Consider the following 23,387-nt stretch of genomic DNA (forward strand, 5'->3'; position numbering starts at 1 on the left):
TATATATATATATATATATATATATATATATATATATATATATATATACACACACACACACATATGTGTATACACGTATACACATATATATGTATACACACATATATATAAATGCCAAAGATTTATCACTATCTCCTTATTCTAAAATAGATTTTTATCAGTGTTTTGCTTTACATCACACAAATTTGAATTCCAAAAAATCTCATATATAAAGACACTTATTTAAAACGATTTACAAATGCAAAGCACTTTTCTGTCACCATGTTGTGAAAAACGGTTCATTTTTATATCTTTTAATTTATTACCAACATATTACCTGTTAGGGATGCAGACTTGATTCATTAATTATCCTTATTTTGTGTTTTTACTAACATTTTCAAACTTTAAAGCCAAGTACAAACATCCTTTTCCTCATAAATAGCTCAACATAATCAGTAAAGGATTAGAAAAATATTTTTGAACTGTCAGAAAAGCAATCGCCCTAAAAAAAAATCCAGGAATCTCTGTATGTCTCTGCATGTGTCTGTTCATCTGGTTTGCAGGGAACCCGACAGAGTGCAGTGTTGACTTTGAAGTTTTCTGTGAGCTACTTTCCTTATTCACAAGGGGTCACTGTAGCAGATAGATATTTTATGTGGCAGTTTTTACACCAGATGGCCTTCCTGACGCAAGCCCAAAGGGATTTTTGTCTCCTCCAGGGAGAGAAACCAGGGATTGTCGCTTGCTAGGTGAGTGCATGCATTATACCATGGAGCCACTAAGTTTGAAGTTTTCAATAACACTCCACGTGAGACGTTCAGAGAACATCAGTAAATTCTAGCCTGGCCACACACCTTTACAAGCAAATTCTCAACCTGCAAAAGAAATTTGGGGACATTTATAAAACAATCAGTTCTTGCCACATATGCAATGACTAAACCAGTCATTGCATATGTGGTTTAATAAAAATAATACAAACTAGGTTTCTCCTTACCAGCAGCTGTTGACTCAGTTAGCATTAGCTCTGATTTCTGGGCAGATTACAGTGTTTAGAAACAGTGGCATACATGCTTTCACTGCGTGCATCCTTAGAGTTGTCCTCTTTTAGACCAACTTCCTGCATGTGTGGCATTTAGGAAACATCTTTGCATGTAGCCCCTAAAATATCCTGCATCACACTCACCCTAAATGGGAACTATGCTAGTTAGTTACAACTTTTAAACTCTTTGGCTTATTAGAGAAACCTAAATATACATTTGTAAAACAGGTAAGTGTTCATAAATAATCAGAAATGTCATTTTGGAGCACTACATCTGACTATTTTAACTTATTATAAAACGTTGGAGTAAGGAGGGGCACAAATTCCAATTTTTCTATGTGTAATTTGTGCAAGTCGAACAGTCTACCGCTACAGCTAATTCAGTGCAGCAGCGTACCTTCTACGATCTCCTCGGCGTCATCGGTGAAGAAGTCACTGAGCGGGGGCCTCTTAGGCCTCTTCAGGGTGTTCAGCAGCTGCTGAATCTTAGTGGAGACCCTGCTGCTTACAGGAACTCCTACAGGCAGGGTGAAGGTGGAGAGGGGCAGCAGCAGGGATAAATACACAGTCACACATCCCACGACACACAGTGACAGAACATTAGAACATTGTTTAAGCGTCTTACCATCACATAGTCTGCTGTTTTTCATGCCGTAACTTTTTAGTAAAAAATTGAATTAACCACAGATACACCATTTTGAGTCAACCGTAACATATGTCCGGACTGAAAAGCAGCAGCGCGGTGGGTGGCGTCAACACAAGGAGAACGGAGTGAGAGCCGGGATAAAGGTTTTTTTTTGGTTTGGGATCACACATGAGGATTCTTTTTGTGCGTGTAGACGTTGCTTTTGTTTCATTTCCTGGTTAAATCACTAAGTACACACAGCAGGGAGAGTCAGAAACACAGAACGCCATGGACATTGTAGATTAAGGAGTTTCCTTACTCTGTATATTACCTCTTCCTATTAGCCGGTCAAAAATAATTTGACAGAGTGGAAAAAAAGAAAAAAAATCGGGAAGAAAAACAACTTGATTAATAAAAAGGTCACAGCTGGAAGTCAACACTTATTTGAAGAAAGAGAAATCAGATTCTTGCAAAGAGACACAAAATGTTAAAAATGAACTGTTCTCCATTACCATCCGCTGTCTCCATCATGCTCGAGCGGCTCTGTCCCCGGCTCATCCCTCGGACGACAGCGTTGGAGGGCAGGTCCACGCGTGGGCCTCTGGCCGGAGGGGCCACAGCTGTCACATCTGGAGGAGGTGCACTATTCTCTGAGTGGGCTGTAAGGGAAAGCAGTGAGATGTCCACGTGTTTTAATGGGACGAATGTACTGTAGCTATAATTTTAAATTTAAAAAATAAAAATAAAACACTCATGCATTAGCAAAAACAAAAGACTATTATTACCTTCACACATGGCAGTGAAAAGCCCTCAGTTTATTTGTATGTGAAACACTACTCACAAGCTAACTATAGCTGGTAGTTTTATGTACTCTGCATTACAGGATTAGGCTATATTAAAGCTAGTTGTGCAGCATTACATAAATTGACCAATCAGATGATCCAAACTTTTTACCTGCTGCTTTTCCTCCAGTTAAATAATTAATAAGTCTACTGTCCTTTGCTTTAACATACACAACGTCTGCACAGAACATTCTCCACACAGGCGCACGTCTCACCAATGCGACTGTGAGCCAGCATGTCCGTCACCGCGGCAGTGCGAGGCTGCTCGTGGGGCTGGTGCTGAGGTTGGTACTGTGGTTGGTGGTGAGGCTTATAAAGAGGCTGGTACTGCGGTTTGTACTGAGGCTGAGGTTGGCTCTGAGGCTGTGGTTTGGCCTCCTGTGAGAGGGTGGAGGAGGCCGAGGAGGAGGTGGAAGAGCCCTGGACGATGTGGTTGACCCAAGACTCCGGGCTCTGCAGGTTGGGGTTGACCTGAGGCTGGGGAGCAACCACTGACGACTGCCTGCGCACGGCTGTCTCATCTTCGGATCCAGACGAGGAGTCTTAGTGCCACAAAACAAAATGTAAATGTCCATAATTCTTAACTAAAAAGTCCAACTTTAATGCCTTCGCACGTCCTACCTGGTGGTGTGCGTGTTTCAATGGGTGACTGCACGTATGTGGACCTGCGTTTGGTAGGCATGGGGAGCGCCATCTTCTCCTCCTTATGTTTAGCCAAGGCAGCTTGTACTGCCTCAGTATGGATATCTGTATTGACACAAACACATTTAGTTTAGGTAGAGATTAGTTCCAATGGCTTTGGATCTCATTCAGAGCAACAAAACAAAGAAGGCCACAAAGAAAAAAAGCTGTTCACATTCTTTCAACATGACTCAAGAATGTACATTTTGTTTACTACCTCCATTTATGGTCTTTTTCTTCCATTAGTGAGACCTTTTTTTTTTCCTGTTATATGAAAGTTTATTGAACTACTTCAAAGAGTCACTGCTGTGTGAATAACATTTTCATATGTTTGAATGATTTCCATAGGGGATCTCAACCGAGGAGCCGAGCCCCCTAAATGAGATTTCAAGGCACAGTAACTAACTTTAGGAGTCCCACGATAAAGAGAAAAAGAAGAAGAGAAAAATCTAGCAAGCTTGCAAAATAATGATGAAAAACATTACTTTGCTTTAGCTGGTGACAGCATTTTTTTGAGAGCAGGAGTGCAGTGTTATGTCTATAAGTCATGTTTAAAACTTGAAGAACGGTGACAGGTGAGAAGCCTGAAGAAATCCTTACAGGAAGACAGCGTTTTCCCAATGAAACGGCACACAGAGAGGAGAGAGCCAAGCTGTGTATTAGCCCACTCACATGCCTACACGCGCAAATGCACACAGTAATGAATGCCGAGATACTTTCACTTGATGACACCCACAGGCGCATTAAAAGGCACCGCGTAAACAGACGCACGCTCAGAACACGTAACAGAACACGCGCCACAAAAGACGACTTAGGGAATTTTCACATCTATCGACTGGAGGGCATCATTTTTGTTGAAACATCAACAGATTTAAATAAATCACAGAGCACAGCTCATTTCACAGCAGCAGTGGGGACCATAATTACATAACTGTCATTCTGCTTAACAGATTGTTCTCAGCTAAATCATTCGCTCTCATAATGTGCTGTTGAGCATCCTCGCACCGGAGCGTCAGGAGAGACGACTCCTTGCACATGTCCGGGAGGATGAGGGCGGTTTCCACGGTGATGGGTACAGTGGGGTGCGTGGCAGCTTGCGGTGAGTTTTACTCCAGTTCCAATCAATACTGACATGTGGGCAGCTGAGGACCTTTACTTATGTCTTTGATGCATGCCCGTTTTATTTATCTTCTTAATCTGAATCTAAAATGGTGTACATAAAACATAAAACATAAAGTGTAATCATAGCGAGAGCAGCTCCAGAAAGCAGTCAGCGGTGTATTCGAGTGAACTCCGTAGTGACAGGCTGTGTAAGAGGTGTAATAACTGCAGGAAGCCAGAGGCAATTAAATTGTTCTGCAGTCTGTTAAAATTATAACCACCTTATTTTTTCTGTTCCTCACTGCTGCAGTTTCTACTATTCTTACATTATTTTAGGCTGTAACACTTCTAATTAGAAATCTCTGACCTGCCATTTTCTAACAACATGACTCAAGGTCATCAAGTTCATTTTTTCTGTCGAGTAGGATCACAACTTTGGTTCTGATAGAAACTCCTCATCGGTTTTTGGATGAACTGCCATTATAAGCCTACTATAGTAATCCTTTGTTCCCCAGAGGGGTACACCTCCTGACTTTAGTGATCTTCTTTTTTTCCTCATGCCACCATCAGAAACACATTTGCATTTTTATTTTATTTTTTATGTAAAATGTGTCAGTACATGCTGCCAGCCTTTATCACGAGATATCCATGTGCCTCAGGGTGAAATGTGACACTTTTGATGATTTTTTTCATTAGTGCAAAATTACAACAAAGTACCTCAAAACTGATGGGCTCAGCTTTAGCTTCTGTTTTACTGCACATTAGCAAAACGTGTGCAAGCTAATTAACGTGCTAACATCAGTTATTAGCATTGCCGTTGTACATGGCAAGACTAGCATTCAGCTTCAGCATACACCCCCATAAACTTACTACACAACTCTTCTTCCCCTCACCTACAGCCGGCTGTGGCAGATTCCCTTTTAACAGGAAGAAACCTCCAGCAGGTTTCTTCCTGTTAAAAGGGAGTTTTTCCTTCCCACTGTCACCAAATGCCTGCTCATAGAGGGTCATTATTGTTGGGGTTTTCTCTCCATTATTGTAGGGTTGCTACTATACAGTATAAAGTGCTTGAGGCAACTGCTGTTGTGATTTGGTGCTATATAAATAAAACTGAATTGAATGGAATCACCACAGCTTCAGACTTAGTCGTGTAGCCTAAAATTTGCAAAAGGGAACAAGATCAGGAACAGAAATATTGTTTTATACATTCTGTGCTGAAACGGTTTTTGTTGATTTTCTCCAAACCTCAGAGTTAAATATGCACTATGTGGACACAGTATTGGGCCAAACAATGCCTTAATCTTGGAATTCAGGTGTATAAAACCAAAGAAACCTAGCCACACAGCCTGCCTCTAAAAAAATTTCTGAAAGAATGGGTCCTCTTAGATTTTAGTTGAATAAACATAATTGTGAAAACATCAATGTGTGTGGTGTTGTATTTCCTCAGTGCATCAATATATTTGCATATTCTGTATTTTCCAGCATGTAAAGGAACTTCTTGTCCACTGTGACACTCCTTTTTGTTCTCATCCTGCAATATAAACTTAGTTGAGGAATACCATCTGCCATTCAGCTTGGTTTTATTTTACATTTTCTCATCTCTCAATTTAACCACTTTTGCAGTATTTGCAATTCTTTATACCAGAATTCATTTCATATGTCGGAGACTTTCGAGACTACGAAAACATTGTGGAACGAAGCACAACAATTCTGGGAGCAATTTTCATTCCACTATGGAATCCAAATTAAGGGTTTTGAACCACAGAAGTGACTGTGACATAGACAATAACACAGATAAATGCATGTGTCTCAAATCTAAATTCACTGCCCACTACACTGTAAACTACTGATTGTCTTATAAAAGAGCAGTAACTGAATACACAAGGGAGCTTTATTGCCAAGTTTCACTCACAGTAAGTATAACAATCATAGCCTGACCAACATAACAACAACCTATTTTGAAGCCAGGACACAAATATAGCTTTTGGGGACTTTCAATATTTAAATTCTTATCTATCGTGCAATGCCATCAGCGAAACATCAAAACAAAGATTTATTTCCTAACACAGACCTGTTATCACAATTTCAATTTAGCCTCTACTGAGTTTTTTTAAGCTCTAATCTTTCTGAATCCTCCAACCAGATTAAACAAAAATAATGTATGTTGCCCCTGCCAGTAAGATTTTCTGTAAAGCTGAAACATTTTTAGACAACTCTCCACTAAACTCCAGTCTGACAGACAGACTTTAGATTAGTCAGCCTGGCATTTAGCATGCTGCACAGGCTGAGAGGCTTTTTAAGAAAAGAACCAGCAGGGTGTGGGTCAGCCCACAGGGAGATGCTTTTAGAGCCCGACTCTCAGTCAACAAACACTAGTTGTGTCCTGCACACGTGCTTTGTGCTTCTCTTGTCTCATCTTCACGTGAAAAGGAAACAACCATCTCTGAATCAAGGAGGGGGCCAAAGGGTACATCTTCAACACGTAACAATGCTGAGATCGCAGACATTCACTACTCTCTGAATGGTACTCGTGACTATTGATCATCAGTCTTAACAAACTTACACAGTAATGATCATGAAACTGGCTGCACAGCCCCACTGTTAGTCAGTGGTGTTGGTTTTGATCATTAAGTAAATATAGTGTTTATGAGGCTGAGGAAATCTGCAGTAAGCTGCAGAAGATGTCACATGGATGAGTGACGAAATGTTTCTCCCACTGAAAACACAGCGGCTGAACAGAATCAACTTTCTCGGATCTTTACCACTTATATAGGATTTTTTTGTAAAAAAAAAAAAAAAAAAAATCTGTATTCCCCTGCTCTCCTCACAACCTTCTCATACATAGCCAGCCACTGACATCACTCTTCTGCCTGAGAAGGGGGTCCTCACTAAGGGGGCTTCCCAGCTGCGGCAAAGCACTGCTGTCTGCCTCGCTCTCACACACACACACGTTCCCCACAGCTCTTTAATTTGTCCCTTTGAAACAGCCCAGGATCTGAGCTTAAAAACAGACTGTTGCCGGATCGTTTCAGCTCTGAAAACTGTGCTGTAGTGTGCTGTACCGCTGGTGTGACCGTGGTGGGACAACCAAAGTGGGATGAAGAACATTTTGGCGCTGGACTTCTTGCTCACCTGATCTGTAGCGGTCATCCCGGGTTCCTCCACTGCGATGCGTTCTGCGAGTGCGTCGCTCACGATACCGGGATGAGCTGGAGGGTGGAGGTGCATGGCTCGAGGAACTAGGAGCAGGAGGCTGTACATTTTGAGGAGGTGGTGCTGTAAAATAAACACAAAATACATGCATTGTTACAAAACAATCAAAAACTGCTTTACATACTCATTTCTGCAAACACTTTGATTTAATAGGCAGAAGACTTTCCTGTAACAGGCCTTGGGTATCTGCTGAACTTTTAACTGTTTCTGTTAAACACTATCTGTTTAACTGTGCTGTGGAAGGTGATGATTTGGTTTATGTCCTTCTGCACTACCCGCCAAGAGTCAGAGCCATATAGCAGCACTGTCTTAACATTGCTATTGTAGAGCTGGAGCTTGCTTTGGATCCTATATATTTCTCAGTCACCTAAAAGCACCTCTAGCTTTGTTCACTCTGGCTGTGATGTTTTTATGGGCTCTGTTGTGGCTGCTCACCAGGCTACCAAGGTACATGAATTCTTAGCAACGGGGTGGCTAGAGGAGGAGGTAGAGCAGGTCATCATCTACTAATCAGAAAGTTGGTGGTTTGTAGTCTTGGACAAAGTATTCAAAGTATTCTTGGACAAGATACTGGAATCTGAGTTGCTCCCAAATATGTGTTGTTCATCAGAGTGTGAACAGAAGCAGTGAATAAATGAAACGGTGTATAAAGCACATTGAATGTTCACCTGGAGTGGGAGAGCACTGTATAGGAATCAGACCATTTAATATTCTTCAGAACCTCAGTGATGATAGTAATGATATTAATGAGCATCACAACAAAGACTGGATAGTTTTCTCTGTTTTAGGAAAACCTCAAATGCCACTTTAGCCTTTTTACCATGAAACCATGTTGCTGTCATATGTGCACAGTGTGGCTGTGCATTAAGCACACCATGTATACTTGTCATGTCAATTGGTCTCTGCTATCGCTATTATTACAGATGGCCGCTCCTCTGTGAGTCTGGTTCTGTCAGAGGTTTTTCCTATTAAAAGGGGGTCCTTCCTTCCCACTGTTGCCAAGTGCTTACTCTGAGGATTGTTGCGGTTTTCTCTATAATATTGTAATATAAAGCGTTTTGAAGTGACTTTTGCTGTGATTTGGCGCCATATATTTGAAATCAAATTGAACTGAACTGAATGTAAATTTCAAATGACATGAAAAATATTAAAATTGATTTTTTTTTTGTGTGTTTGAAGCTACATTTATTTTTTTTAGGTGGGCTTTTTGGACGTTGTTTTAAGGACATGGATTGTCATATTCCAACTGAGAGAATCAGCTCGTGTTTGTCTGCTTTGTAGATCTGCTGTTCCAAGTCTGTTTTTTTTGTTTTTTAATTTCATTTTTGTAACACAATAAATAAAAAGCTACTAAAAAAAGCTATGGGTGTGAAATGATTCTATTTTTAAATATAGTTTTTTAATTTAAGTCAAGAACAGATTCTTTGCCACGGCAAAAAGACAAAGAAAATATTGTTTTGAGTATGCCTAAGCAAGACAGGAAAACAGCAAAGACACGAGGGATGCACATCTATGCTTAGCCCGATCAAAAAAGGGATTATGAACACTTACGTGGAGTGTGGATTATGTAGGGAGCCAGAAGTTTTGCCCTTTTCTTCTCATAGCCCTTCTGTGTGATGTCACCTGTAGAAAAAATAAAATAAAATAAAACTCTGTATTGCTTCTGAAAAAATGAGCATAAGATATGCCACCATAAAAATAACAAAACATCTCAAACTCTGATTGTTTTATTTGATGGAATTCAAATATACACCAGTTAGACTGTCAAAGGTGCTCATTTGAACCCTGAACTTTAATAAAAAATGTTATGATGGTAGTGTTTTCACATTTCTCTTTGCCATTACAACAATATCAGCATTATTAATATCACTTTTTCCCTCTCATTAACCCTGCTTCAGCAGAGCAGATCGTAGAAAGACTGTCATAAGGACCAAGCAACAGTTACTCAAGTGTTATCGCAGATCGATGGTAGAATAAACAGCTTCAGCATGATCAGCTTTCTATCTGTGAATGGAGTCAGCGAACACCTGTTCCAACCCACTGTGATAGAAAAAGCAGGAAGCAGCAGGGAAAAAAAGAAAAAAAATGATAAAGAAGATGATGAAAACACAGTTGGACCCACACAGTGTTGCAGTAATCTCTGGAGATGACTGCAGGCGTCAAACATGTGGCTCGATTCCAGCCTCAAAGAAGAGAAAAACAAAACAGGACTAAATCTGGAAACGTACGGAAGCGTGGGCAAGAGATGGGATGATTCAGAGACACCGACAGAAAAGACAGAAGTGTGAAAACTGAGGACAAGAAAGGGAAAAACGGAAATGCAGAGAAGATAAAGCGATGAAGTCAGAAAAAGCTTATGAAGATGAGAATGATGCTGCAAAGGACAGAAGAGGAGGAATCCTGAGCCACGGGTTTGACTTGATCGTATTCAAGTGATAGGTAAGCAGTGTCCTTTCGACACCATCTTCCATCCCTCCTGCCAACAGCCCATCTGCAGCTTCCTCCACCCCACCAGACCCAACAGAGCCTGACTGAGCTCTCGGCTGGCCCCGAAGCGATACAGAAACTCTGCCAAACTCTTCTGTGGGCAAAGCTGTCAGGTTTTGAGTTACTAAAAATCCATCTGGAGAGCCCGTACACACTCTTACAGTAATTGTGTTGATCAGCAATGATTCATTCAGTATGTTCACCAGTAGCTGCCCTGGCTGCATTTTAAACTTCATCTCCACATGTCTCTGAAACAACCTGTTATCCTTTTACAGTGCCTGAAAATGTCTGTACGAAGGGGAGATAGCTTTATATCAACTACAAGTATTGGCCGGTCTGATGGAGGACCCTGATGTTTGTGAATCAGCCACTCAGTAGCATAATGCCCTGTGGGCCTCAGTTTTAATCTGTGATTACAATTTAGGATTCTGAGATGCAAAGAAAAATACAAATCTTTCTGGCACTGATTTTTATTCTCTGCCCAGTTACAGCACAGAGGACAACAGAGAGGAGATGAGGATTTTCTGATGTGGTTCCAACAAACCACAAAGTTAAAAGCACTAACGTGAAGTGAGCATCTTGTTACAAAGACAAAGGGTGGAATATAAAGCAGCAAGTGAAGTGTCACTTTTTGAAGTCGGTGTGTTAAAAGCAAAGCAGCATAAAATTGGAACAAAATCATGATGGTTACACGAATCCCCAAAACAGAAGGCCTTCCAGCGCAAACCAAAACAGAAAGAGGTTCAAGGTCACAAATTTGTATGAATTCTTTACAGGAGATGTGCAAAGAAGTTTGCACTGTGAACATGTTATTATTAAATCAACATGAAACGCATATGATTTACAACACATGCAGTCAAGACATCATCCAAGTTCGCTCTGAGTAACTTTGAATCTACTTAGAAAACCGCTCAGAGAAATAGCTGATGATTTGTATCCGCAATTATATGCAAACTTCATCTTTAGATGTCGGTTATGACTAAACAGTCCAGAAAAAAAAATACACCAATACCTTTGAAACTGTAGTTTGCTTAAACTTTAGTTATTCTTATTTTGTAAAGAGTGAGAATGTATGGCCTCACATGTTAGGCTAAAGGTGTTTTTAACTGTGGTGGATATTCAAGCTGGGCCTCTGTTTCCTGCTTTATGATTGTTGGAATTTTTGGATTTGTTGTTATGAAAGGATGAAAACAATAAGAATCACATTTTGCGTAATTGACATTACAGATGATACAAAGATCCTCCGCTTATATTTAATAACTGACTAATCTGCTTGGTCTTAAACAGAACCTCTAACACAACTCTTAAGCAGAAGAGACAGAAAAGCTTAGGCAACCTACAACACAGCCATATAAATTGCCACACTGCTGACATCACTGTGGATAGGACGGCAACAGTGAAAGTGCTCCTGTTTGGAGGATATTGCCTGAGAGACCACTCCAACACAATATCTGCTCGGCGACTGAGGGCCCTTTTTTTCTGAAAATGGAAGAAAAGCAAACACTTCCATAAGTAATGCATGAACAGTACAGTTGGCCACGCTCAGTGACACAATTTATTTTTAGCTTATGTGAACAGGCAGTTTCACTGCAGATAGGCAGAGAGGGAGATGGAGTCAGTGAAGGGGGAGGGGCTTGTGTGGCATTAAATGAATCTCAAAGTAATCACTGTTCCATCTGGATGATTTGAAAGTCATCTGTGTTTTTACGGCTGCGTCATCACATTTGGTCTCCAGCAGTTGAAGCTGAAGGGTTAAACTGATGTGAAAGCATTGCATGCGATCAGTGAACTACAGGTGATTAGAGCCCTGCATGAAAATATGTATGTGTGCTCCCTTATATATTTTTTTCCATCAATTATTCCTAAAATGTGACTATAAAAAAAAAAACTATTATAATTACCAACATCTTTTTTTTTGTACTTTTCCAAAAAGCTATTTTGAGTGAGGTTTTCCATGGGATTGGAAACACTTCAACGCTTGCAGCTTGTAGCGGTGCCTCGCCCTGTGAATAAAGGGCACAGGAAAAACAAAAAAAACTGATATGGTAAGTTCGTAGAAGAAGGATCAGTTAGTGTGACGCGCCTCAATTTTTCACATCATCATAGAAAAAAAAAAAATCAAAGTGCAATATGCTAGAAATGGCTCCAGAAGCATTTATAAAGACTTTGGGGTTTTCTCAGTTCATGATAACTAGCACAACAACTCAAACCACCTTTAGTAGATGGTGTGTTTTATGGATGCCCATAAATCCTATTAAAACCTATTAAAATTTGGAGTTAAAGTTCCAAAGTTTATGCTCTCCTTTACATGTTCCAATGCCGTCCAGTGGGCTGGATTGGAGATCTTTAATGGGCCCATTCTGGCCCCTGGGTTTTATGTTTAACATCCCTAGTCTAGCGATAGAGGAACTCTCCATAGTGTCGGGCATCATACAAAGTTTACACTATGAACACAGCCCAGAAGTGGTGAAAAAAAAATCCACGGGAACGGCAGAGCACCTGCAGATAACTCCACACCGCAACTTAATCTTTGTTAAAGTGTCCAGTGTGAGACAAAAATTGACTGTTCGGTAACACAGATGAGATAAAAATGTAATTTTCTGATAAAAGTTATAAATGTTGTGTTTGGAGGACAAAACAAGTTATGTGGACAGGCCATCAAGATTTGGGACTTGGACAGATTAGGTCTGAATTTCATTGAGAAATTTTGCAGGAGCGTGTCTGAGCAGCAGTCCATGACCATGGACCTCGGTCGTGTTGTGCAAGCAGAATGAGTCAAAGCACACAGGTACATCCACAATGATATTGTTAAAAAATAAATAAAACTAATGTTTTGCAATGGCCAAGGTAAAATCCTGTTTTTCTGACATTCTGTTCAATAACAACAACCCTGAAACATTTATGAGCTGAAATGGTTTTGTTGGGAGATTTTTTCCTCCTCACCATTGTGCAAGTCTCATAAGTAAAGGTCGTCACTGTTTGACTCTTTCCCGCAAAAATACGACGTTTGACAACCTCCCCGTACCCTTAATGACAAAGTTCGGTCCCCTAAATGTATATCACCACCATATTTCAGGCCTGCTTCTCGAGCAAGCAGGCCTGAAATATGACAGAAAGTGCTCACTCCAAAAAAAAGAAAAGAAACAAGGGTTACCCCTAGCAGGCATCCAAGGTGGAGCAAATTAAGGAGGGTCTATATTCAAGAATTCCCATACTTTACCAACACTTTTCAGTAAAGACATGAGGCACTACTGTTTTAGTCAGACTGCGTATTTGTGGGTAAATATAATGACATTGTAATTTCACATAAAAAACATTGAAATCCCATTTAATTAGAGGGGAATTACACCCTTAGTTGCAAACCGTATTATAAAATGTTACCAGAAAAAGAGTTAAAAAGATGTATTATTTAGCCCAGCTTATATTATAAAGACAAACATGTCTACACACACTATATGCAAACAGTCAAAGAAATCTGCTCGAGGCAAATCACAGCCCTGCTGAGGTGATGAGGGCCTCACTCGTTAACCCACTTTCTCAGAGTGGCCCAGTCACGTCTGTCCTATTGGTGGAGAGGTCACCATGCGACTATTTCAGTGTTACAGTCAGGTTTCACACGAGGCTGCCGCCACTCTGCTCTCCTGTCTTTGTTTGACAGTTGCATCAGTAAAGGAAACCCGTGCGTGCACCTCAGAGCGTACGTTTTCACTTTCCACGATGTGAAGGGGAGAAACATCAAAGCAGTGCCTTGTCTAAGCCCTCCACACTCTCACACTTTCTAGCTTCAGATTATTTGAATTGCAGCAGGCCTGCACTCTCCTTCCTCCCCACAGGCACTCAGTCTGAATAGTAATTAGCTACTGCCCTCTATTTTCTTTCCCTGCTTCTTTCTCTCCCTCATCACATTATCATTCGAATACTCGGTCTCCAAAAAGAAAAAAAAAGAAACAAACAACTTAAAGTCGTGTTAACACCTGCTTTGTGAAAATTATATAAACACTTGGCAAAATATTACAGAGGAAACGTGGATTTCCTGCCGTTTTCTCTCATCTTACAAGAGCGAATAAGCCTGATGATAATGTGTCTACTATAATCACACAATAGCAAACTCCAAGGAGGATCCTCCAAACGGAATAAAACAAGTTTGTCAGTGAAGTATTCGAATTTACCCAGAGTAACTGACATATGGCCCCTCCTCTTTGGCTCTGGAGCTCCTCTGCATTTGCTGACTGAGTTCAAGGGAACATGTATAAGATTGAACTGAAACCTGGTGGTGACATTTCAGCATTTTGTCCACACATTAATAATATATTACGGGGACAAAATATTAAGAACACTTAATATTGTGTTGCTTTTAGACAACAAGAAAACTGAATGTGTATTCTAGAAGACACACACACCCACACTGGGATAATATAGCTAGATAAAAAAAAATGTATGTTGTCTGTTTCTCTGTGTGAGCCATGTGACAGACGGGCGACCTGGTACAGGGTGCAGCCTGTAGATAAATATGTACATCCAAATACTTTTGTCTATATGGAACATAAATGTAGATCCTAGCAAATGGTTCATGTCCTTTGTATGATGCATGCTTTCTGTACTGAACAATCAGTCCAGACTGCTTGAGAATACAAGACCATGCAAGTGTGAATGACACTTCGGGTGCTACTGACAAAACTTGGAGCTTTTTGTTTCTTCTGTGACTTCCATATTGTTCGCCTTTCTTCAGCGTCGATGATCTTATTCTACACTGTCTGACATATCACACTTTTACACTGCTTTTTTTTTAAATGATCATTTCCCCAATTCAAGGTGTCTTGTGCAATGTTTTATTTCACCAAACAAAACATCTTTATCTTTTTTAGAGAATTTTATAATGATGGTTTTAGTAATTATTGCCGTTTGGGAGGATACAAAAAACAACAATGGATTATCGAAAAGAAAGCAACAGAGAATTTCTGTGTACCTTTACCTTTACTCTGTCAGACAACAAAACTGGAATTACAGGCACTGGTGAGTGAAAGAAAGTGCTTCAAAAAAGCCTCAAGCTCTAAAAAACACACACACACACACACACACACACACACACACACAGTTTCCCTGTAGTTGATCTCTCAGGTGATTCGTTTTCCCTGAAATTGTAAGCAGGGTGTGGTTAACTCTGGCCAACAGTGCAATTCATGTTTCCATGTTTGCCTCCACACACTGAGCTCAAGACGTGTCTGGGATGAAACCGTGACTCAGTCGGCAGCCCTTCCACCTCCTTCCTTAGTTTCTGTCTTTGCTGGAAACAAGACTGAAAGAAAAGGGCGTGGAGACACACCTGACACATTGCATTTCAACATTTGCTGGAAGAAGCCGTTACAAACGTTGAACACCGTCAAACGCATATCCTCCTACGGGATTTACACAACCAGTGAGACGCTGAGTTCTGGCTATAATATTATGTATGACAAATGATGTAAACCTAAAAACAAAAATGTCCCAGGAGCAGTATCACCGTATCCAAAAACATCACGCAGGTGCTGACAGAGTTTTGCACGCTGTTAAACACAATATATATTTTTTTATATTTTTTAAATATTATGCTAACTTAGCAAATGCTATGATTTTGTGCTGTCTTTGACTGCATTAAATATGTCTAGCGTCTTACAAAGCGAGATCTAAACCCAGGCGAGGATTGTATTCTGGGTTTTAATCGTGTGTGTGTGTGTGTGTGTGTGTGTGTGTGTGTGTGTGTGTGTGTGTGTGTGTGTGTGTGTGTGTGTGTGTGTGGTGGGGGCTGAAATGCTGACTGTGAAGTTCAACACACTTTTAGGCAGTCACAGAACTGCCTGGTGAGCAGATGTCACAGTCAAATCCTTTCCAGTCAAGTCAGATTACATCAAGTGTATTTGTACAGCTGACTGTAATGTATAACGTCTCCCTGTGAGGGTTCATGACCAAGCCTGTACACTCTAGAACCACAAAGGAAAACAGAAAATGAAAATGGGAGATGAAGCTATTATAAAAAAGTCTGATAAGGTTTCAAAATGGTGTAACAGCAAAGGTTAAGGGTCAGTGAATGGAGCAGCTAAGTGGACGTGTGGTTTAGTTGATGAGATCAGAACAATCAGCCTGGCAGAGCAGAAAGAGGCTACCTCTGCTTAACTCGTTCTTACTGTCATTTGCAATTCCTACGAAAACTCTTCACACACCAGTTTTCTTGCTGAGACCTGTACCAGTGGCCAGTATCCAAGTATGTAGACATCAACTGTAAGAATTTGATCAAACATGAGGATGTGTGAACAAGTGATGTGGTCCTTATGAGCAAAATTTAAAAATAACTCAATAAAAAAAATGATTTGTTTTTCAAAATAAAAGTTTCATGTTGTATAAGAACGACAAAAGCACCAAAGGAGCTCACTTAAAAACTGTTTTGGTGTTAAGCAAAACACATGAGAGTAGCCCTGTTTAATGCAAGGCCTGATACTTCCAAAGACCCATTCCACAGAGACAGTTTATTTTGGAGGACAGCAAAGCATGACTTAACATGAACCTCCAGAGAACCAGACGTGAAAACTATGATGGGCACTCCTCATTAACCAGTGTGAGGTTTCCCTCAGAAGCATGTAGAACAGGGGTGGGCAATTCCAGGCCTCGAGGGCCGGTGTCCCTGATCCAACACAGCTGATTTAAATGGTTAAATTAGCTCCTCAACATGTCCTGAAGTTCTCCAGAGGCGAACTAATCATGTGATTCAGGTGTGTTGACCCAAGGTGAGATCTAAAACCTGCAGGACACTGGCCCTCGAGGCCTGGAATTGCCCACCCCTGATGTAGAAACTTCAAAAATTCATTCAAATTCATGGTGAAAGACTATTTTCACCATGAATTCATTTGAGATTATTTTCTTTTTGATTTTACGTCTTTGTTTATATTCCCTTCTATTAAAGTGTGCAGCTAAGCATTTACAAACTGAGCTGTAAATAATTAAGAAAGCATTAGAAGGTTATTAGGCCTCTCATAAATATTATAGTTACTATAACTTGCTTTAATTGTTAATGGTTTTGCTTAAGGATCCCTGCTCTGTAGCACTTTTTTGCCTCTTTGGTTATTTGAAGTCTGAGCGTTTCGTCTTGGGTTTTTCTTTTTTTTTTTTTTAAACTTTTGTCAGGACCCCCTCCTTTGACCTCACAGTTATAATTATCCAATCAGATGCCTTGTTTTTAATCTGTTAGCAACTGCAGAACTTTTACTCGTCCCACCGAATAAAACTTCTTTGTTGCTGTATTCATTTGCAAAAGATTCACGGAGGAACATTAAAAATGTAGAATATATACACCCATGAGGGGCTTTTATTTGTACAGTTGAAACTATAACCAGCTAAAGCGTATAGTGCATTTCCTGTCTTCACGGGTTGATGGGAATCGGCTAATTGCTCTCGATTGACTATTATGATTTATAAGAAAATCATGCAACACAGCAACACTCAGCTGCATTTCTCCCCCACATTTGCAAAAGCATCTCAGCACATTATCATTGGTGGCAGTAGAAGCCTCATGTTTCCCGTATAATGGTTTTAACAGCTTAGCACAGTGTGCAGTTGTGTTCCTGTATGTGCTTCAACATATGGCTGTTTTAATCTGATAAAGGCTTTATGGAAAATTTCAAAAGGAAAAAAATGCATGTGTTAGGGGGGGAGGGAGGATTTGGGGGCAGGGTGTGGGTGGTCACGCAAGAGCTGTGTCCATACCACTGTGTGGTGCAGCACGAGGGAACGTGACATACGAATCCATGATGGTCCTTGCAGGTTTTAGATGTGTCCTTGATCCAACACAGCTGATTTAAATGGCTAAATTACCTCCTCGAGATGTCTTGGAGTTCTCCAGAGGCCTGGTAATGAAGTAATCATTTGATTCTGGTGTGCTGACCCAGGGTGAGATCTAAAACCTGCAGGACACCGGCCCTGGAGGCCTGGAGTTTCCCACCCCTGTGTTAAATGAACACGATGGCGCTTTAGAAGCAGATGAAATGAAATGCAAGATGAAATAGATTTACAGAAGTAAGCTTGCGAACTTTGCTCAGTCACTGAATGAGCATTTATTTGGAGTCGGTTCCAAAATGATCAACAGCATGCTGAAGAGGTCCTGTTGTGCAACGGATGTTGATAAACGGATGGGCGAACAGCCAAGTGTAACGTAGTTTGCAGTAGTTTGCATATTACAGCCAACAGGGCCTCCAGGCAACAAAACTGCAGGCTAACATATCTGTGTTAGGGCAATGAACTTGCATGTTTAATTCTATTTCAGTATGTTTGGTTTGATCACAGACATCCAGACAAGGCAGGATGAGAAGCCTCGTATCTGATCGAAAGGGTCAAGCGGCACAAGGCTCTTTTAAGCTATTCCTCTGTAGTTCTTGTGCTTGAATTAGCAGCTACTATAACAGTATTTTCCAGCCAGTACAATCAGTAATTGATTTGGGCTGAGTTATGATGAGGACAATTTATCAAAATATTAACTCACTGACACGTAGAATAAGTATAACGTGTTGAGCTCAGGAGGCTCGGCCTGAAAGTGAAAGCAACATAAACCAGAAAGAAACTTGGATTAAGTAGCAGCGCACTGCCTGGGCTGAAGCATGTGAGGCCAAGTCCGACTGCCACTTCTATTTGCCACTTTTTAATAATTCAGCAAATAGCATATCGACTTAACCACACTCTCTCTTTCCAACACTGTCACCCTCACTCTGGCATTTCTTTGACTTGTGCTATTTTTAGCAGAAAGTGGCATGAGAATGGAAACTAACAGATCAGAGGAAGTTTAGCTTTAATTACCAGAAGGTGTTGGGAAGCACAACTTTAAAGCCAGAGGAGGCTAAAGACCCACCTGTGGTTCACTGTGAACTTGAACGTGACACGATTCAGTTACCCAGCTGGAGGGGTGCGCTTGAATGTCATCTAAATAATTCAGTTTCTTTAGTACACAAAGCAGCAGAAGGTTTTTAGTAACAGTGTGTCTGCACTCGTGGTGAAAGTGGACATGCAAAGTTTTACATGAAAACCATGATCCACAAATTAAAACAAACCAAACCGGATCCTGCTGTGAAACAAGCAGCAGAAGAGTTCATCTTTTCATGGTGTAGGATCAAGCCTGTGGCCTGGGACAGTGAAGATCAGAGGGCAGCTCCTCTGCAACAGTTAATGAGCTTTTAAAGAGATAAAATTAAAGAGATAAAAGCTAAATCAGCTTCCTTCCTGTCCCGGTCAATGCTGTGTGCACACCAACCACAAATAAATGGAGTTGTAAGCTCTGCAACATGAATACACACATTTTTAAAGCCTGGTACCAAAAAAGGGTTTGGTAGAGGTAATTTCCCCAACAGGTACAAAGGATTAACTTCACTCAGTTATACTATAAGGTTAATGTTATGTGATATTAAGGGTGTGACTGCTTTAGGTGGGTGATGACTGAAGTTCAGTGTTTGGTTGCACTAAAAGACACCCTAAGAGCTTAGATTTGCTGATGCTGGCCATGGTTAGCATCCCATCACAAATCAGAGTAAATCAGCCTAGCTAGCACTAGCAGACAACACTGAAGGTCTACCCTAATTCGAATGTGGTTATGTCCAGTTTTTAAATAAAGAAGCTAACAATACGACGGCCAAGACGACTTCTAAAAACAAACCTGTCCATCTTTTATATACAGTCTGTCATAATGCTCTTAACACTCTTCACTGCAGGAAATGCCAACAGAACTACTTCAGTATTATTGTTATTTTTTAATCAGACACACAGGACAGCATTTCATCTATTTTTGTGGAGGGTAATACTGAAATAATAAAGCAATAGGGGGACAGAGGAAGACTGAGAGAAGTCATTTTTAGAGTCAGAGTGGATGGGTGGGAAAGGAGGAGAGATCCCCCCGCAGCAGTCCTGGCCCACTGTGCTTCACAGGCTAAATGAGCCAGGCTTGTTGCCTCCTGATGCTCTGTGACCTAGATTGAGAGACCCAGGCAAGGCTATAATCTCTCATTTCTCTCCCTCTCTCTCAGTATGTAGCGGGCTGCCGACATGAAAACCTGCATCCCCTCTGCAGCAGCATCGCAGGCAGACAGCGGGATGGATGCTGTTCATTAGAGAATACACACGTCCACTCAACAGCCGGCCCTTTGCAACAGGGACTGGGGAGCTCGTAAAAATATGAGAAAAAAAAATACTATGTAAACACATAACTGCAGTCTTACTGGACTCGTGATGCACTTATGGTCAAACACATCCATGCAGAAAATCATGGCGCAGATGGCATATATTATCATTACAAGCACCAAAATGATATCTGAGCTTCAACACTAATAGCAAAATGCTGTTTTTGTTTTGTTTTTAGCATAGCATTGCATAGGTTTGGGGGCAGCAAATTCAATCTGACAGTCTACTCAAACATCTCACCCACTGTTGGATAAACTGTCATAAAAATGCAGACGTATATTCATGATCTTCGAAGAATACACCATGGCAAAATGTGCAAACTATTACAAAGGTGTAGATAGGGTCCACGGGCTCACAGCGGCCAGATTTGTCAACACGATAGTGCCGCAACTGTACAAGATGCTATCATCAAACTTTACTAGAGCTGAGTTGAGCTCAAAATGAAGCCCGAGTTCAAAGATGGATCAGTGCCATCCCATAAATAGTGCCGGAAGTAGGGTCAAGGGGGCTATGGGCCCTTCCCACAGTATGCTCCTATACCAGAGTTTTTTCACACATGATGTATTTCCATGTCTTTCCATTTGGTATATAAAACTGGTAGCATTTCAGCACTGAATGGAATAGAGTCAAAAAGCTTGACAGGTAAGGCTGTGCGATATGAACACAATCTCATATCCCAATATAAGAATTCTATCGTCCCGATAACGATATAAATCACAAAAATGTAACATTTTCTGTAAATTATGTGAATCTCGGGCAGCTCGACTTGCGTGAAGTGTTTCCAGCTGCGCGTCGTGTACCTGGAGTCCAGTGTTTTAACCGATGCATGAAACTATACATTTTTAGACATAAATTGTAACCACCGCCGTTTTCTTTGTGAGTATTTATTACACGGCGTGCTGCGGGGAAAAGCCGCTCTAACGTTTGAGTCTAAGGTTTATTTTTTTAGCACCTGGCGGCTCTTTTTTACTTATCATCCGTAAATAATCTGCTCTTTCACGTGATTCCGTTTATTTTGAAAAGTCTCAACAGGATCTTGAGCTTTATTGTGAAAGGTTTATGTGGAACATAAACAAGCGGACACGCGATGGTGTTACCTTCGTTGACAATGCATAAAACAGGCGCTTTTCCATCAGTAGTGTGGTTATATTAAATAAAAGGGAAAGAGAGAAAGAAGAAATGAATTTAGTCACTACTGTCACCATCAAAACGATGAAAAAATATTGCCGTAAACAGTTTATTTTGCGACACCACGAAACAAACGATAGCATAAAATTAAACACAGACGTTTTTATATCGTCATCCGATATTTATCGTTATATCGAACAGCCCTATTGACAGGTGTGTGAGAGTCATAGCTCAAGGGCAGGTGTGATCTGACAATGAAATGGTGTCACAGCTGCTGTGATCCCACAACAACAGTGTTTAGTTCAAATCAATAATTGTCTGAGTGGAGAATAACTAAACAGGATACTCAACATTGCTTGACGAGCTGTGCAGTTGTTTTTCACTTTCCCTCTTTTACTTTCACTCCCTAACATACTCTGAAGATAGAAGCTGCTGATATTATGAAGCCCAAATGCAGAAAACAGTTGTGGTTCAGAGGCTCCAAATTCCAGTCGAGTTCAAACAGCAAGTCTTTGACACCAACCAACCCCCCCCCTCAAAGGTTCTCTTTGTGTCTGTATAGTCAAAGAGGTTAAAGTAGGTGGAGCTGTGCCCTTTCTCTTTCTCTCTCACACACACAGCCCACAACTATTTCTGTCAAAAAAACGCTGATGCACATTTCCTCTGTTTGTTGCTAGGGGAGTCCCATCTATGTGGGCAACAATGGGGGAAATTGTTGCTATGTATAAGATAGCCATGAGAGAGCTTCAGACTCATTGGGGGTACAGCTGCTGTTCGCCTTGTCCCATTGTGTGTATTCTGAGCACACGGCGAGGGCACTTTATCTCACTAGAAGTTGCGGATACAGAAACAGGACATCTGGACAGCAGCGAACCTTTTCATTAGCAAGAGAATCATGTCTCATCTAAAGTTACAAACGATGCACTCACCCTCTGAGGCTCAGTCCCCAGAAGAGGGACAAGTGGTGTCGACTTACCTCACAATCTCACTAAAAGACTCTCGCAGGTAACTCTGACCACCGTAGGCCCCTATGCTCAAAAATTCCTGCTTGCCAGCAACAGCTGCTCCAGGCAGACCATTTGACAAGAATGAAGAAGCAACCGTTTGCGAGGTTATAACAAAGCAAAAACACCGAAAACTGTACACAGCTGAAATTGGATGACTTGAAATCCAATCAGATTAGAGTAAATAACGAGTAGTTTGAAACCTGATAGACATCCTATAAAGAAAAGCACATTTGTTTCCTCCTATTATAAGAATAAAAATATACTAGAAAGAAATTGTTTATCATAAATATCTATAAAGGTGCACAGAGAACCATTTTTAGCAAATTCTCTCCTGTGGCCCAGTGGTCCACGGTGTTAACTGGTCAAGTGTACCGAGCACAGCTTCTGTGGGTTACAGAAGAACTTTCCTCTAAAACTTATTTCTTTTCTTCTTCTAAGGAAAGAAGGCTATACTCCGTGCTGAAGACAACAGCGTCCTTCACAAACCAGCACAATCTGGCTCTAAGCAGTATTATTCAGTGAAGTAGCCACTGAGGACCCGAGAGGCATGTGTTTGTCAAACTAAGGACTCTGACATACTCTGGAGCATGTTTGAAGGTAGTGGTACACACACTCGGACCTGGCAATGAGTGGCCTTCATTTATTTAAAAAAAGTCCTGACAGTTTATGAATAACCCTGGGTGATCGTGGCTCAAGAGTCGGCAATCCGTCTTGTAATCGGAAGGTTGCTGATTCGAGCCCCGGCTCTGACAGTCTCGGTCGTTGTGTCCTTGGGCAAGACACTTCACCCGTTGCTTACTGGTGGTGGTCAGAGGGCCCGGTGGCGCCAGTGTCCGGCAGCCTCTCCTCTGTCAGTGCGCCCCAGGGCAGCTGTGGCTACAATGTAGCTTGCCATCACCAGTGTGTGAGTGGGTGAATGACTGAATGTGTAAAGCGCTTTGGGGTCCTTAGGGACTAGTAAAGCGCAATACAAATACAGGCCATTTACCATTTTTTTATTGCTTTTGGCCATTTTAATAATAAGACCTGCCAAAACCAATGCTCCAGACTAGGGCTGGTCCATATTATACCGTTCACGGTAATACCGGTATAATGTT

At 41.0% G+C, this 23,387-nt stretch overlaps 1 protein-coding gene across 4 annotated transcripts in view; it reads right to left on the reverse strand.

Annotated features, from left to right (window-relative positions):
* dip2bb (DIP2 acetate--CoA ligase B (putative)b) overlaps positions 1 to 23,387 on the reverse strand; it is a 51,484-nt gene that overhangs the window by 24,943 nt on the left and 3,154 nt on the right. For 2 of the 4 annotated variants that reach the window (XM_085456530.1, XM_085456528.1), the window contains exons 2-8: positions 9,032 to 9,103; positions 7,400 to 7,543; positions 3,107 to 3,232; positions 2,701 to 3,027; positions 2,156 to 2,302; positions 1,963 to 1,980; positions 1,416 to 1,535 (exon numbers count right to left, since the gene is read on the reverse strand). In XM_085456530.1, the coding sequence (XP_085312656.1) occupies positions 1,416 to 1,535; positions 1,963 to 1,980; positions 2,156 to 2,302; positions 2,701 to 3,027; positions 3,107 to 3,232; positions 7,400 to 7,543; positions 9,032 to 9,103 (954 nt within the window). The remainder of the gene's footprint in view (positions 1 to 1,415; positions 1,536 to 1,962; positions 1,981 to 2,155; positions 2,303 to 2,700; positions 3,028 to 3,106; positions 3,233 to 7,399; positions 7,544 to 9,031; positions 9,104 to 23,387) is intronic. The other 2 variants (XM_085456531.1, XM_085456529.1) reach the window with 1 other exon arrangement.

Source organism: Copadichromis virginalis, linkage group LG5 (assembly GCF_057382275.1).
Source record: "Copadichromis virginalis isolate Kocher_CV1m ecotype Utaka linkage group LG5, C_Virginalis_male_GT1.1, whole genome shotgun sequence".
Lineage (NCBI taxonomy): Eukaryota > Metazoa > Chordata > Actinopteri > Cichliformes > Cichlidae > Copadichromis > Copadichromis virginalis.